This window comes from Adelges cooleyi, unplaced genomic scaffold (assembly GCF_023614345.1).
Source record: "Adelges cooleyi isolate 19-005CV unplaced genomic scaffold, UGA_ACOO_1.1 ACOO_flye_CR_arks_rails_tigmint_CR_PRNA_217, whole genome shotgun sequence".
NCBI classification, from domain to species: domain Eukaryota; kingdom Metazoa; phylum Arthropoda; class Insecta; order Hemiptera; family Adelgidae; genus Adelges; species Adelges cooleyi.
In genome coordinates, this window is record NW_026095879.1 from 1 (window position 1) to 15,546 (window position 15,546).

At 28.9% G+C, this 15,546-nt stretch overlaps 1 protein-coding gene across 1 annotated transcript; it reads left to right on the forward strand.

Annotated features, from left to right (window-relative positions):
- The first annotated feature begins 11,413 nt into the window (after positions 1-11,413).
- Positions 11,414-14,314, forward strand: LOC126835096 (uncharacterized). The gene is made up of 3 exons (XM_050567396.1): positions 11,414-11,508; positions 13,619-13,789; positions 14,038-14,314. Exons 1-3 carry the CDS (start codon positions 11,461-11,463, stop codon positions 14,212-14,214), a joined length of 396 nt encoding a protein of 131 aa, XP_050423353.1. The 5' UTR covers positions 11,414-11,460; the 3' UTR covers positions 14,215-14,314.
- The last annotated feature ends 1,232 nt before the right edge of the window (positions 14,315-15,546 follow it).

Genomic DNA, 15,546 nt, shown 5'->3' on the forward strand with positions numbered 1-15,546 from the left:
TGCCTTGATCCCGTTATGCCTATACTTTACTGGATTTTTAATTTTTAGGATTTACCAGCTGAAAATTAGTCTAAATATAGGTCTAACATAAGCTGATAGAGTAGAATCTAGACTTTTATATTGAATGCAATAGCAAGAAGCTGTTAGTTTAATTTGCTTTTTTTTCATCCGCACACGGTGTACCAAATTAGCAAAACATTAAGTATAAAATGAAATTGGTACTGCCGGTTTCCATTGGTTGACCTTCCGCAATAAAATTTCCTTGTTGGTTCGTTAAGCACGTGATCGTTTTTTTGCAAAAATACCATGTTTATAGCGCTTTGTTTACATATTTATTTTATCGGTATACTTATGCTTATTTATGGTGGACTGTTTGGATAATTTATTAGCAAACTATAATGTTGTACATTAAATTTGTTCTTAAAATATCAATATTTTTTTTTTTGCATTTGGTCGATTTGAGTTAGAATAGTGTTATTGGTTGGATTTTAAAGTTAAACACTAAAGTGAAATAACTCTATTGTGTAATATTATAATTATTAATTATTATACATTGTTAATTTTTTTAAGTTTTACAATACTAAAAAAAGTATTCAATTTTTTCGTTTAATATTATCATTTAAATCCTATGTAGTAAAATTTAACTAGCTATGAAAAAAATAGACAATTAGATCAGTAAAATCTGGCACAGTTAAGCCAAAACCGTATAGATCAACACAATCTAAATCTAGTATAGTATTATCAGTTACAGACATCAGTACAGAAAAAGTTAGCAAAGATTTCATCACAATCAAACGTTACCACAAGAATCTGGAAATAGTAAGATTCCAGCACTGTATAATAAAGCACAGAAAGCAATTCACCAAAGTGGAATATCCACGACAATAATGCGAGTCTTTTTTATTATTTTATCACATTTTGAACAGTCCAATACAATAATTTATATCTATCGAGGTTTGGAAGGGGCTCTGATAAGAAAAACAAATATTACAATCTGTATGTTATGTCAGTAGTTTATTAATTGCATATTACTTTTACAATTATTCGTGTAAATTACCTTATACAGATAAATTTAATAATTTTATTTACTGTATTTGATTGATTTAATGCGTTGCCCATCTTACACTTTATTTTCATCCACCATTATTTCAGAGTACAATGTGTTGATATGAACACAGTTAATAGTGCATATGTTAAAAGTGGCTAAGCCTGAATCTTAAAATTTCGTTTAGTATTCTTACTCCCATGGTCTTACAATATCCACAACCGAAATTGTACAACCGACGATCATTCCATTTTTATCAGTGTAGTATAGTCGAGTTTTATAAGTTCCGTATATGAACTCTTTAGGGATATGATAGTTGTTCACGTCTGATAAATCATATCGCATAATGTACTCACCCTGTAAAATAAATATTATTAATTAAAATAACTAGTGGTTGAACTGATTTGGATTCAGTAAAAAACTTATTTGATACATCTATTTAAACTATCTCTTCGTCTGTCGTTGGTACATAGGTTATTCTAAGTTATAAAATTAAAATAATTCTTGATAATTATTTTGTTACATACTTTGTCTAGTGGACACTGTTGAGTTGCACTTATATTCCAGCCTCTCATAAAATTAGACCAGGCCGGCCCCATAAATGTTTTTAAAGTTGTGCAAGCGTGTTGAGTACTATAATCGAATGCGTGGTCTACCCATCCTCCGATTTTACTAAGTACTGCCATATTAAAATTGAACTGTAATTTGTAATTTTAAAAAAATAAATAAAATAAGTCATAAACTCATACACACGGGATTAGTAGACACTTTTGATTAAATTTGCTTTTTTAGGGTTGGAATTTATGATTAGATGTTTAAGTCTAAGAATTAAACTGAAGGTAGCCTCATAGTGGCGCAGTAACTTATACATTTCTTTAATATTTTTTTTTATAAACGGTAACCCCCGAAAAATAGGTCAAGTTATATACTTAGTACCTATGTTTTTAATATAATAGATATTTGACATTTTTTTCTTAACCGACAAATAAGTGATACATATAAAGATTTTTATTACCGTCAAAACTAGCCAACATGGGGCTATATGGGTAATTTGGGGCATTGGTCATATATATTATATTTTAATTGTTTTACACATATGCCCCAAGTTGGCCTGTTTGACGGTACATTTCAGTTAACATTCATTTGGTGTCTTAAAAATATTTGTATTGTGTCGTGGATTTGCCTATCAATCACAACGCAATTATTTATTTGGATAAATAGCCTTTCCACCTATATCGTTCACACCCATGTAATAAAAGTATAATTGCCACCCTAATAACATAACGCTTAGCTACAGCAGAGAACACTTCGACTTCATTGATTTCAAACAGTAACAATTTTAATCAACTAGTATTTTAATTAAATATAGTACTAATCCCTATAAATATTTTTAAAAAAATTCATTTAATAAGCTAAAGCGCAAAAATGCAGTTCTACCGAATTATATTTCATCTTACTCAATTAGAATTTCAATAATCGTGCTGTGTGCAGTAATATTTTATTCTAGTAAAATAAACCTAACATAATGTACATTTTATCTAGAGATTCACATCGACCACATTACAAATAAAGACCAAAACATCATATCAAATAGAGTATTAAGTAAACTATTTTCAACGACATACTTACATTTAAGGAATCGTCAAAGGGTATTTTCAATGAGATATTTCCTCTCATTTCCACTCGGGTTTGAGAAACTTTATGCTGATGAATATTCAAGCGTATCAAATAGTCGACTTTTTCATCGCAAATAAAAACAGCTTTGAATTTTATTCGGTATGGACCCTAAAATTTTGCGTATTGATGATGTGTAATAATGAAACAGTATTTTCTATATTTAATTACAAGTTTACATCTAAATACACTTACCACTGGTAAATTTGGTCGTAAGACTCTCTCCATGGTAAGGCAATGGAAATTCGGTATTAAGGACAACAACCAAAATATAACAATTATCTTCATTTTTTCCTGTAACAGACGACCAGCCTAAAAAACAAAATATTTTGGAATAGCAAATACTTTGTACTTGTCGTATTAATTTGCACCTTAATTTATAGAAAATAAAAACAATTTTCAACGGTTATTTACACAGTTAAATTAGTAATAACAAAATTACTAAAGTTTAACAAAAGGAATAACCTTCATTTTTTTTTTGTAACTTACCACCACATATTTTACACGAATAATTTGTGAATTAAGTACATCATTACTATTTAGTTTGCCTCTAGCGGTTCTAGGAAACAACAACAATTTCTAAAGACTTAAACAGATTGCTGTAACAATACATTTTTATTTAATGCTACTTTGACCTTGGATACAACATAATAAATTATTTATTTTTATTTGATTCATGTTGATAAGATGGGCAGGGTTTTTTTCTGATACAACATCATGGCTACTAAATGTTAACAAAGTTAAAATAAAAATAAAAACTTTTCTATTTTAAATTAATATTTGTATTTTTATTTATATTTCTTATAATTCTGTGTACATGAAAATAATTTGATTAATAATCAGTAAATAAAGGTTAGGATCAGTTAGGTTAGGTAACACTTAATCAGTTTGAAATAAACACATTAAAAATGAAAGTTCTGTATTGGCCTAAAATTATTTTTACAATCTGTTGTAAGACAAATATACTTTTTTTCAAATTTAGTTTGCTTACAAATAAGTGCATTAGTGTTTTATTGTCATCGTTGGAAATGTGTAAAAAAATGTTCTAAATTGAATTGTATTAAAATTGAACCTCAAATGGTCTCTGCATTTTAAACTACGGTTTTAATGTAAAGTATTCAATATTTTCGTTTTATATTATTATATACTTTTTTTTCAACTTTTAACTTTGAACTTTATTTTCATCCACCATTATTTCAGAGTGCAATGTGTTGATATGAACACAATAAATAGTGCATATGTTAAATGTGGCTGAGCCTGAATCTAAAATTGCATTTTGCAATCGTATTCCCATGGTGTTACAATCTCCATAATTAAAATCACACAACCGACGATCATTCCGGTTTTATCAATGTAGAATAATCGAGTTTTATAAGTTCCGTATTTAGGGGAATGCATATTTTTCATTTCTGATAAATCAAATCGTAAAACGTATTTACCCTGTAAAATTTATATTTGCAATTAAAATAACTTTTAATGGGTCTATTAAAACTATCTATTTGTCTGTCATTAGTATAGAAATAAAAAAAATACTGGACAACTATTTTGTTTCATACTTTGTTTATTAGACACTGTTGAGTTGCACTCAAATTCCAACTTCTCCTATAACTATTCCAGGACTGCGCCACAAAAGTTTTTAAAGTTCTGCAAGCGTTTTTAGCACTATAAACGAATACGTTGTGTACCCATCCTCCGATTTTACTAAACTCTGTCATATTGAGATTTAACTACAAATAATAAAATAGTAAACAATTAAAGTTATTTGTATGAACTAAAGCAATGGTAGTGAAAAGTGACTTGACGGCGATGCTTCGTTAATATTTTTGACCAAACTTTTTCGGTTTTATAATTTTAATTAGTTTTTTTGTTGTTGTTTAAACATGTTTTTTTTATGAGGTCATACTCAAACAATGGGTGGACGAGTGTTTAGATCATGGTATGAAACTGGAGACCATTGGCAATTAAATTAAAATAAGTATTAATAATATTAAAAATCTTCACATAAACCTTTTTAGGTCGTGTACTTTAAACGTCGATGTTGGAGGTAATGCGTTATATTATTACATCAGCTACTGTATACCTAAGTAATTTATTGCGATTTCTTAAATGCAGCCCAATTCGGTTGTAATATTTAAATTCAAAATGGATTTATTTAAATGACGCTTGCACACCGTTTAGTAGGGCCCGAATGACAATATTATTATACTGCTTAAGTACAAAAACACAGCATAAAAATGTGCACCGGTAATAATATTGATACATCATCACTGCCTTTAAGAACATTGTTGTTGTCTTGTAGCGCATATGAGTATAAATTAATTTAAAAATGTATTTTTAAAAATATTCACTAGAACAAAAGTTATTTCATATATCATTTTCATTGGAAAATAACGAAAAAAAATTAATTATTATAAAATAACAAATATGTAAGTGTCTTCAATAATTCAAACTATTAAATTGCAAATATGTTAAGAGAAAATTGGTTTCTTATTATTTAACGCTCAAAATGCAAATAGAACAGAAACAATAATACATTGATATATATAAAATTTTAAATTAGTTAACAATTTTTTTAAAAAAATAATGACAAAAAATGTTTACAAGAATAGCATTTATAAAAAGATAAATAAGAACAATAATAATCAAATGAATGTAAGAATAATATTAAAATGTTATAATAATTTTTTTTTTCACAATTGGACTAACCCTAATGAACCAACCGTATATGCCGCATCGTTTCGTTGGCTATTTTCGGTTTTATAACTTATTTCCATTACTGTTGTTAATATTGTGTGACATGTAACTAACATAGATTTAAATACACGCATACAGGTGCTCATAATAGTTCTGGGTTCATCTCCTAATACAATTATGTATTGATTTCAATTAATTCATTTGTCTCAAAACAATACTCGGGTACTACACGAACAGCACACTAATATGCTAACTTATAATTTGTTTTGTGCTAAATTTTTGCTTTAAGTACCTTAATGGGGTTGTACCTTCTAAATTCTGATACGACTAAGTGAGCTTCTAGAAATATACATTTCTCTATAACATTATTTAAATTAAAAAATTATTCAATAGTATTAAATAAATACATACAGTTTTTTTGTTTATTCTCTATATTAACAAAACAATCTGTACAATATTTACAATAAGTTTTTCTTTTTTCGAGGATATGTACATAGCTTGAATAATTAACATGAAAGGAAGCCGCCCATTGGTAAAACCTCATTAGAAGTAAGTTTTAATTTTATTTTATTAGGTCACGATTCCAGTTAGGTTTGAGTCTGCGTGTGGGGTTGGTAGTGCACATGCGTTTTATTAGGGGTTTGAATTTAAGTTAAGTTTTGAGATTCAGTTTTATTCCCTATTATCATTTTTTTTTATACTAATTCCTGTCGACCTGGGACCTCTCCGTCCCATCTATGCTTTGATTAAATTATGCCTATAATCTACTGTACAAGGCCTCCCAGAAAAAAGTCCCTTTCAAATTAACGCTTTGATGCTTATTTGTAAATACAAATCCTCAATTTAATGTTTTTTTATTTTGCTGGATTACACCGTGCTTGGTTTGGACTGTACTGGCTTGAAAATACTAACTACTAATTTGCATCGAAGCGTTTATTCGAAAGTGATTTTATCACTTTCAGATTTAAAAATTCCTGTAAACCTGTGACCTTGCCGTCCCCTCTATGCTCCATCCCCACTATACCCCGACCCCACTGTACTGTTCTTTTAATTAGTTGAGCAAACCAATGTTCCAGACACGATAAAATGCCTGGGCGACATCTAGAAACAGTCCGGTGCAGTATTGTTTGTTTTATAACTCCGAAACAACAGTGTCGGTCAGTCGGTGTACCTAAAAGATTGTTGAATGTTTTGCTCTAAACCCAATCTGTGTGTTTAGTGTTATATAATTTTATTGAAAAATAGGTTGAATTATTTTTAGAAGCACTTTTTCGAATAGTTTACCTAACGTAGGTAGTAAACTAATAGATCTATGATTTTACCATGTTTTTGAGCTCGCCTGGTTTGGACAATCAGTTAAAAACAAAAACAATAACCTATAAATATCAAACATTTTGTATTGTCCTTTAATAATTTATAACTATCAGTAGTAGTTGATAAATAATAATGACGAGAATTAAAGTTCATAAGGTAAGAAAAACTTACAGTCAAAGTGTTATATCAGTAATTTATTAATTGAATATTATTTTTACAATTCATGTAAATTAATTTGAACAGATAAATTTGGAAATTTATTATTTCCAGTACACATAAATAAAATATTTTTATTTTTATTTACTGAGGTTGATTTATTGTGTTACTCTTTTTGCACTTTATATCCATCCACCATTATTACATAGTGCAATGTGTTGATAATAATGATCAATAGTGCCTATGTTTTGATGCTCAGCCTAAATTTGAAAATTGCATTTAGTAATCGTATTCCCATGGTCTTACAATTTCTACAACTACAATTTGACAACCAACGATCATCCCGGTATTATCCGTGTAGTATAATCGAACTTTATATGTTCCGTAAAAGAACTCTTTCGGGATATGATAATTTACCACTTCTGTTAAATCATATCCACGCACAATGTACTCACCCTGAAAAACAAATATTTGCTATTACAATATCTACTGGTGTATTTTTGGGGGTTGTTCGAAAACAAATTATTACAAATGTTTGCCTAAAAGAAATGTGAACGGATTTGGATTCAGTAAAAAACTTATATAAGACATATATTAATACTATCTTTTTGACTATCGTTGGTATACATAGGTTATTCTATGAAAACAATATAAAATAAGAAAAAAAACTTTATAATTATTTTGTTACATACTTTGTCTAGTGGACACTGTTTAGTTGCACTTGTATTCATACTTTTCATTAAATTAGACCAGGACGGTCCCAAAAATGTTTTTAAAGTTGTGCAAGCGTGTTGAGTACTATAATCGAATGCGTGGTCTACCCATCCTCCGATTTTACTAAGTACTGCCATATTTAAATTGTACTGCAAATTGTGAAATAGGAAAAAATTATTATACTTCATATGAATTTTATTTTATTTTTTTTTTTTAATACGCGTTAAAGCAATAGTAGTAAAATGTGACATTGTATGGATAGTACTTAAAATCAATACCGTACAAATCCTTATAAATATATTAAGACAAAACAATTATTCATTCGCCCAAAAACTATACTAATTGTAAGCTGTATTTCTACCGAATTATCTTATAAACATTTACCTTTAATATCCCATTATGTTTTGGTTTTTAAATTTACAGAATAATAATGTTTATGAATTACCTATTTTTTTTAGTTCTCTCTTTTACTCGTATCTTTAGAACTGGACGAACCTAAGCAGAATACTTATTATTCTCCTTTTGTCTTAATTCTTAAAATCTGAATCTACCTACAAAACTGTTTTCAATATAAAAATATTTGACATCGGAGCCACTAACAAATTTAAATATCGAAAAAAAATACAGATTGTAGAACTCTGCGTCTTCATTAAATAAAACGACAAAATTATCAAATCTGTATACACTCATAATTAAGACCAATGAAATATAATTTTAGGTTTTATAAAATACTAAACCAAAAAGTGTTACTAAACGGAGTCTGAATATTATTTTAAATATTATTCAAGTAACGCTTCTTTTTACATATCTTTCTTTACTTTAAAACAAAACCACTACACAAACATTTTTACCAGATACCATAATTTTCTATCCAATCATCCAAACATTCTGGCTAGGAACCTAGCGTTACCTAAATCGCAACGAAACCCTATAAAAAGATTAAAACAGAAGTCGTGCGGAGACCTGCCATTGTAACCTTATTTTTAAATATATTTATTATACTAAATATTGTAAATATGTAAAAGAAAGAATAGAAAAAAAATTCGTAATTAACCTAAATATCAAATTAAATAACCACATATAACGCAACGCTACATCAGACAGCACTACAACTTCATTGTTAAATGAAAATTTAAAAAAAATTGTATAGCAGTAAAAGTGATACCGAACTGAGTATTGTCCAAACTATTTTCAACGACATACTTACATTTAAGGAATCGTCAAAAGGTATTTTCAATGAAACATTTCCCCTTACTTCCACTCGGGTTTGAGAAGCTTTGTGTTGATGAACATTAAAGCTTATCAAATAGTCGACTTTTTCATCACAAATAAAAGCAGCTTTGAATTTCATTCGGAATGGTCCCTAAAATTTATTATATTGATGTTAAATAATGAAACAATGTTTTCTATATTTAATTACAAGTTTACATCCAATTACACTTACCACTGGCAAATTTGGTCGTAAAACTCTCTGCATAGTTAAGCAATTGAAATTTGGTATTAACAACAATAACCAAAGTATAAAAAAACGAGTAACCATTATTTTTTTTTCTGTAACAAACAACCAGTCTAAAACACAATTAATGTTGGAATACTTACCAGTTACTACTTGTAGTATTAATTTGCACCTGGTTTTTATAGAAAATAAAAACAATTTTCAACGATCATTTACACAGGTTAATTGGTAATAACAAAATTAACTAAAGTATAACAAAACGAGTAACCTTCATTTTTTTTAACCTACGACCACATTTGTACCACAAATCATTGTTGAATAGTACATCATTACTATTTAGTTTGCCCTTAGCGGTTGTAGGAAACAACAACAATTTTTAACATTTTTTTATGCTACTCAGGCAATACTTATTAAAGACTTAAACAGATTGCTGTAACAATAAATTATTATTTAATGCGACTTCGACCCTGGATACATAATCATTTATTTCCTTTTATTTGATTCATGCTGATAAGATGGACAGTTACCTTTTTTGTTACAACATCATCGTTACTACATGTAACAAGGTTAAAATTAAAACAAAAACAATTTTTATTTAAAATTAACATTTGTAACATTATGAATATTTTTTATAATTCTGTGTACTTGAAAATAATTTGATTAATAATCAGTAAATAAAAGTGAAAATCAGTTAGGTTAGGTAAGGCTTAAACAGTTTCAAATAAACACAACAAACAATAAAATATGAAAGTTCTGTACTGGTCTAAATTTTTTTTTTGTTACGTCGAAATTTATCAACTGGAACATATAAGTTAAAAAAAAATTTTGTTTCTATTTATACTATTAATACATTTTCATTTTAATTACTGGGGTTGTATGACTCTGTTGTTACTGGTGTATTTTTGGTAAGTGTTCGAAAACAAATAATTATAAATTTTTGCGAAATTAAACTGTTTAGTTTTGAGACATGTTCTCTTTAAAATATCTATTAAAACCCTTATTTTCTTCAAATTGAACTTAATTATTACTGACGAATAATTAAAAATGTTTGTTTTTATCTGCCTTCGGTATACAGATATTATTCTATAAAATAAATACTTGATATTAATTTTGTTTCACACTTTGTCTATTGGACACGGTTTAGTTGCACTTATATTCCAACCTAAAATATAATTACGACATAACTACAACACAACGAGAAATATTCATTTTTATTATAACAGACAATCAGCTATAAACGCAGAAACAAGGTAGGTTTAGTAAATGCTTACTACTTATAGCGAATTATTTTGCCCTCGAGTTACAGATATTCTATAATATTATTACACAATTGGAATGTTACCGACACTAATACCTATAGTTAAAAACAATACAAATAAAAAAAAAAAATCGAATTTATTTATTTATTAAATGGGACATCCCATAAGGGTATAAATACAGTTACATATGTACAAATTAAAAATTAAAAACATAATATGTTAGCTTAAAAAGCGGATCGAAACAAAAATCCTAATTACTATACAAATTACAACTATTTATGATGCGGCACTCCAGATAATACAGAGATTTGATTGGAAAAGGGGGGGGGACAAACGTTAGATTATTTCTCGTTTGAAAACAGGAACTTTAAATTTATTTTTTTCTAGGAATTCAGGGCACTCAATGTCGCCTTTCATTAGTTACGTGACAAATTCCACGTCTAAATGAATCAAACGAAAGGAAATAAATTAATATGTATACAGGGTCGAAGTCGCAAATAAAAATAATATTTTGTTGCAGCAATCTAAACAGAATTCCTCAATAAGTATTGCCTGAACGGTATAAAAGAGTGTTAGAAATTGTTTTTGTTTCCTAGAACCGCTAAGGGCAAATTAAATAGTAATGATGTACTTAATTCATAAATTATTTGTGTTACAATTAATGTAGGTGGTGTTCCACGAAAAAAAAATGAAGGTTACTCGTTTTGTTATACTTTAGTTAATTTTGTTACTATCAATTTAATTGTGTAAATGACCGTTGAAAATTGTTTTTATTTTCTATAAAAACCAGGTGCAAATTATAAGTAGCTGCCATTGCAACATTTTTTGATTTCTAAACTGGTCGTCTGTTACAGAAAAAAATGAAGGTTACTCGTTATGTTATATTTTGGTTATTGTTGTTGATACCAAATTTCCATTGCTTTACCATGCAGCGAGTTTTACGACCAAATTTGCCAGTAGTAAGTGTATTCGGATGTAAACTTGTAATTAAATATATAAAACACTGTTTCATTGTTTAACATCAATATAATACATTTTAGGGACCATTCCGAATGAAATTCAAAGCTGCTTTTATTTGTGATGAAAAAGTCGACTATTTGATAAGCTATAATATTCATCAGCATAAAGTTTCTCAGACCCGTGTGGAAATGAGAGGAAATGTTTCAATGAAAATACCCTTTGACGATTCCTTAAACGTAAGTATATCGTTGTAATAAATAATACTGTTTTCGGTAACCTTTTTTAGTTTTTATTTGTAATATACTGGTATGGTTGATGTAATTCTTTAGAAATATGTACATTAGGTTAGGTTTATTTCACTGGAATAAAATATTACTGCAAACAGCACGATTCTTGATATTCTAATATCGAGTAAAATGAAATACAATTTGGTAGAAACTTATTTTTGCGCTTTAGCTTATTAATTGCATCCTTTTAAAAATATTTACTGCGATTTTAAATATATTTCATTAAAGTAGTATAAATTTTATTATCAATTTTTATTTTATCATTTATATTAAAATTGTTACTATTTGAAAACAATGAAGTCGCAGTGTTCTCTGCTGCAGCTAAGCGTTGTGTTTTTAGAGTGGCAATTATTTTTTTATTACTTGAGTCTAAACTATATAGGTTGAAAGGCTGTCTTTCCGATACTTCTTTTAATTTATAAGCCAAAGTACGATCTACTCATTTTATTAAAACGTTGAATAAAATTGTTATTATTTGAAAAAAAATAAAGTAGATTTATTTTACACAAGCTGTCCGGACCAAGCGTTGCCCGAGATTTAGTCTGCCAGGGCTGAGTAAATTAATTCCCATTCCCCCATAACCACCCTCATCCCCACCCCACCCCTCATCTTTAATCTCTTGTCTCTTATCAGATAACAGCGTGACAGCGTTCTTGTGACACTTTTTTCGGTTAGGTGGTTAGGTTAGGTTAGGTCCTCCTTTTAAGGGTCCCAGTCCCGGTTCCAGTCTTAGTCCCAGATCCCGTTCCAACAGTTAAAAGTTTGCCCAGAATCGTGGTACATAAATTCGACTGTTCTTTTAATCATCACCCACCATTCGCTCGAGTACCGTGGTTACCATGGTTACAAGCATATAATTTATTTACATTTTGTATTTAAAGTACAAAGTTCGTGTTTGAGGCCATCTTTTGGGGTGGAATTTTCGAAAAGTACCATGCCAGTTAGGTTCACGGGAGTGTGCTCAACAACTTAACTGAAGAAAAAAAAGCCTGAAAATGTGTCCCTTTTTTTGAGTGGGGGGGTTGTAAAAAAAATAAAGGTTTACTACAGATTATTAAGATAATTGAATCTAGTTTTTTGACATTTTTGTGTTTTTGCTTTGGCACAAAAACGGAAAAATTGTCACCAGTTATCATAACGAAAAAATTAGCTGATTTATCTGATCAGATAAGAGAGATAAGGGATGGGAATGGGGGTGGGAATAGGGGGAATGGGATGAGGCTGAGGTCAAGGATGAGGCTAAGGTCAAGGATGAGGTCGAGGTCGAGGATGAGAATGAGAATAAGGTTGGAATAGGGATGGGGATGGGGAGGGGGATGTTAATATTTTTAATTATGTGTTGTTTTCATAACGAACAAACTTAAATAAATAGTTAATGAATTGATTCAAAGTAACTAGCCAAGTGAACGTTTTGCCAATAAATCGATTAACGCCAATTATTAAAAAACTACTGAAAAACTTTTGGCCACAACATAAAATTAATCATCACCTACCATTCGAGTACCGTGTTTACCATTGTCACAAACCAAGTGTTTATTTTGGGTTAGCAACGAAAATATTTCGAATGGCATCAAGCACTGAACTAAATATATGGAACGCGTATTCAGATTGAAAAATGACCGCACCTGGGAGGCAGCGATTTTGTGTACATTTTTATAGGAAGAAAAAATTATACGTCATTTTTCCATGGTGTGTCTTCAAATGTTAGGTTAGGTGATGATAATTTTATCTTTTTTGTGATAACACCGTCATATAATATAGATATATGTATGATAAAACAATAAATATCATGGACAAAACAATAAAAGTACACAAAATGGTAGCCTCCTACCCGGGGACATTTTCATAAGCAGCCGACTATGGGCAATACGCGTTCCCATGGTGGGAAACATTCAAAAATGTATCCCATGGTGGGATATATTTTTGAATAATATGGTTGAATAATAAAATTCAATCAAACATAACCAGTCATTACTTAAAGTTAGTCACTTTTTCACTACTATTGCTTTAACGCATACAAAAAAAAAAAAATAATTTGTTTGTATTACACAAATTACAGTTTAATATTAATATGGCAGTATTAAGTAAAATCGGAGGATGGGTTGACCACGCATTCGATTACAGTGCTCAACACGCTTGCACAACTTTAAAATCATTTATGGCGCAGTCCTGGTCTAATTTTATGATAAGTATGAATATAAGTGCAACTAAACATTGTCCATTGGAAAAAGTATGTGACAAAATTAATATCAAGTTATAATTTATATAATATAGCTTACTTAGAATACTATATGTATACCAAAGGCAGGCGAAAACAAACATTTTTGATTAGTAGTCAGGTGTAATCAATTACAAATTATGCAAAATATAATTAATAAAATACTAGATACGACTTTTTCTGAATCAAAAATAATTTGTTTTCGAACAACCTTCTAAAATACACCAGTAGATATTTTAATAGCAAATTTTGTTTTCCAGGGTGAGTATATTATGCATGGATATGATTTAACAGAAGTGGTAAATTATCATGTCCCGAAAGAGTTCTTTTACGGAACATATAAAGCTCGAATATACTACACGGATAAAACCGGGATGATCGTCGGCTGTTTAACTTATGTTATGGAGTTTGTAAGACCATGGGAATACAATTACTAAATGCAATTTTAACATTTAGGCTTAGCATCAAAACATAGACATTATTGATCATTATTATCAACACATTGCACTCTGTAATAATGGTGGATAGATATAAAGTGCAAAAAGGGTAACACAATAAATCAACCTCAGTAAATAAAAATAAAAATATTTTATTTATGTGTACTGGAAATAATAAATTTCCAAATTGATCTGTTCAAATCAATTTACATGAATTGTAAAAAATAATATTCAATTAATAAATTACTAATATAACATTTTTGACTGTTAATTTTGCTTACCTTATGAACTTCAATTCATCTTTCTAAGGGGATTATTATTTATAATAGTTACAAATTGTTAAAGAACAATACAAAATGTTTTTTCAACTGTTTGCAATTATTTAATACTATTGAGTAATTTTTTAACTCAAATAATGTTTTAGAAAAAATAATATTTCTAAGAGCTCACATTGTCGTATCGGGATTTAGAAATTATAATCCCATGTTGAAGGTACTTAAACCAATGATTTAGCACAAAACAAATTAAATGTTAGAATATTAGTGTGTTGTTCTTGAAATACCTGAGTATTGTTTTGAGGTAGCTGAATTAATTAAAATCATTACATTTTTGTATAAGAGGATGAACCCAGAACCATTGAACGCCTACTTTTAAATGCGTTCATTTATAACTTTTTTAGTTATATATCACATAATATAAACAATACAGTAATGTAAATAATTCATAAAACCGAGAATAGCCAATGAAACAATGCGTTATATACAGGGTTACTCATTAGGGATAATCTAATTGTGTAAAAAAAAATAACTATAATATTTTATTACTAAGTCATTTGATTATTTTTGTTCTTAATTATCTTTTTTTAAGGCTATTCTTGCAAACATTTTTCTTACCTTATGAACTCTCATTTACGTCCTCTTCCTAAGGGAAGTATTATTTATCAGTAAATTTTGATAGTTACAAATAATTTTAGGCCAACACAGAACTTTCATATTTCATTGTTTTCAGTGTTTATTTGAAACTGTTTGGACCTTACCTAACCTAACTGGACCTAACTTGTATTTACTGATTAGTAATCATATTATATGCATGTGCCCAGAGCTAGAATGAATATATCCATAATGTTATAAATATTAGTTTTAGTTTAAAAAATGTTTATTTTTTATTTTAACCTTGCTACATATAGTAACGATAATGATTTAACAAATGTAACAATAGACGAAACTTCTTTTGGGAAAGTTCCTAAGAAAAAAACCCGCCAAAGAGCAATCGATGGCAAACAAAGAACCAGAGAAAACGAATAGTTAGTGTTCTGGGGTAAAAGCTTCTTTT

Coding starts and splice junctions, on each gene's coding strand:
- LOC126835096 (XM_050567396.1), top strand. CDS start 11,461: ATGAGAGGAAATGTTTCAATGAAAATACCCTTTGACGATTCCTTAAAC. Junction 11,509..13,618: donor CCTTTGACGATTCCTTAAAC/GTAAGTATATCG, acceptor CACAAATTACAG/TTTAATATTAATATGGCAGT. Junction 13,790..14,037: donor AACATTGTCCATTGGAAAAA/GTATGTGACAAA, acceptor TTTGTTTTCCAG/GGTGAGTATATTATGCATGG.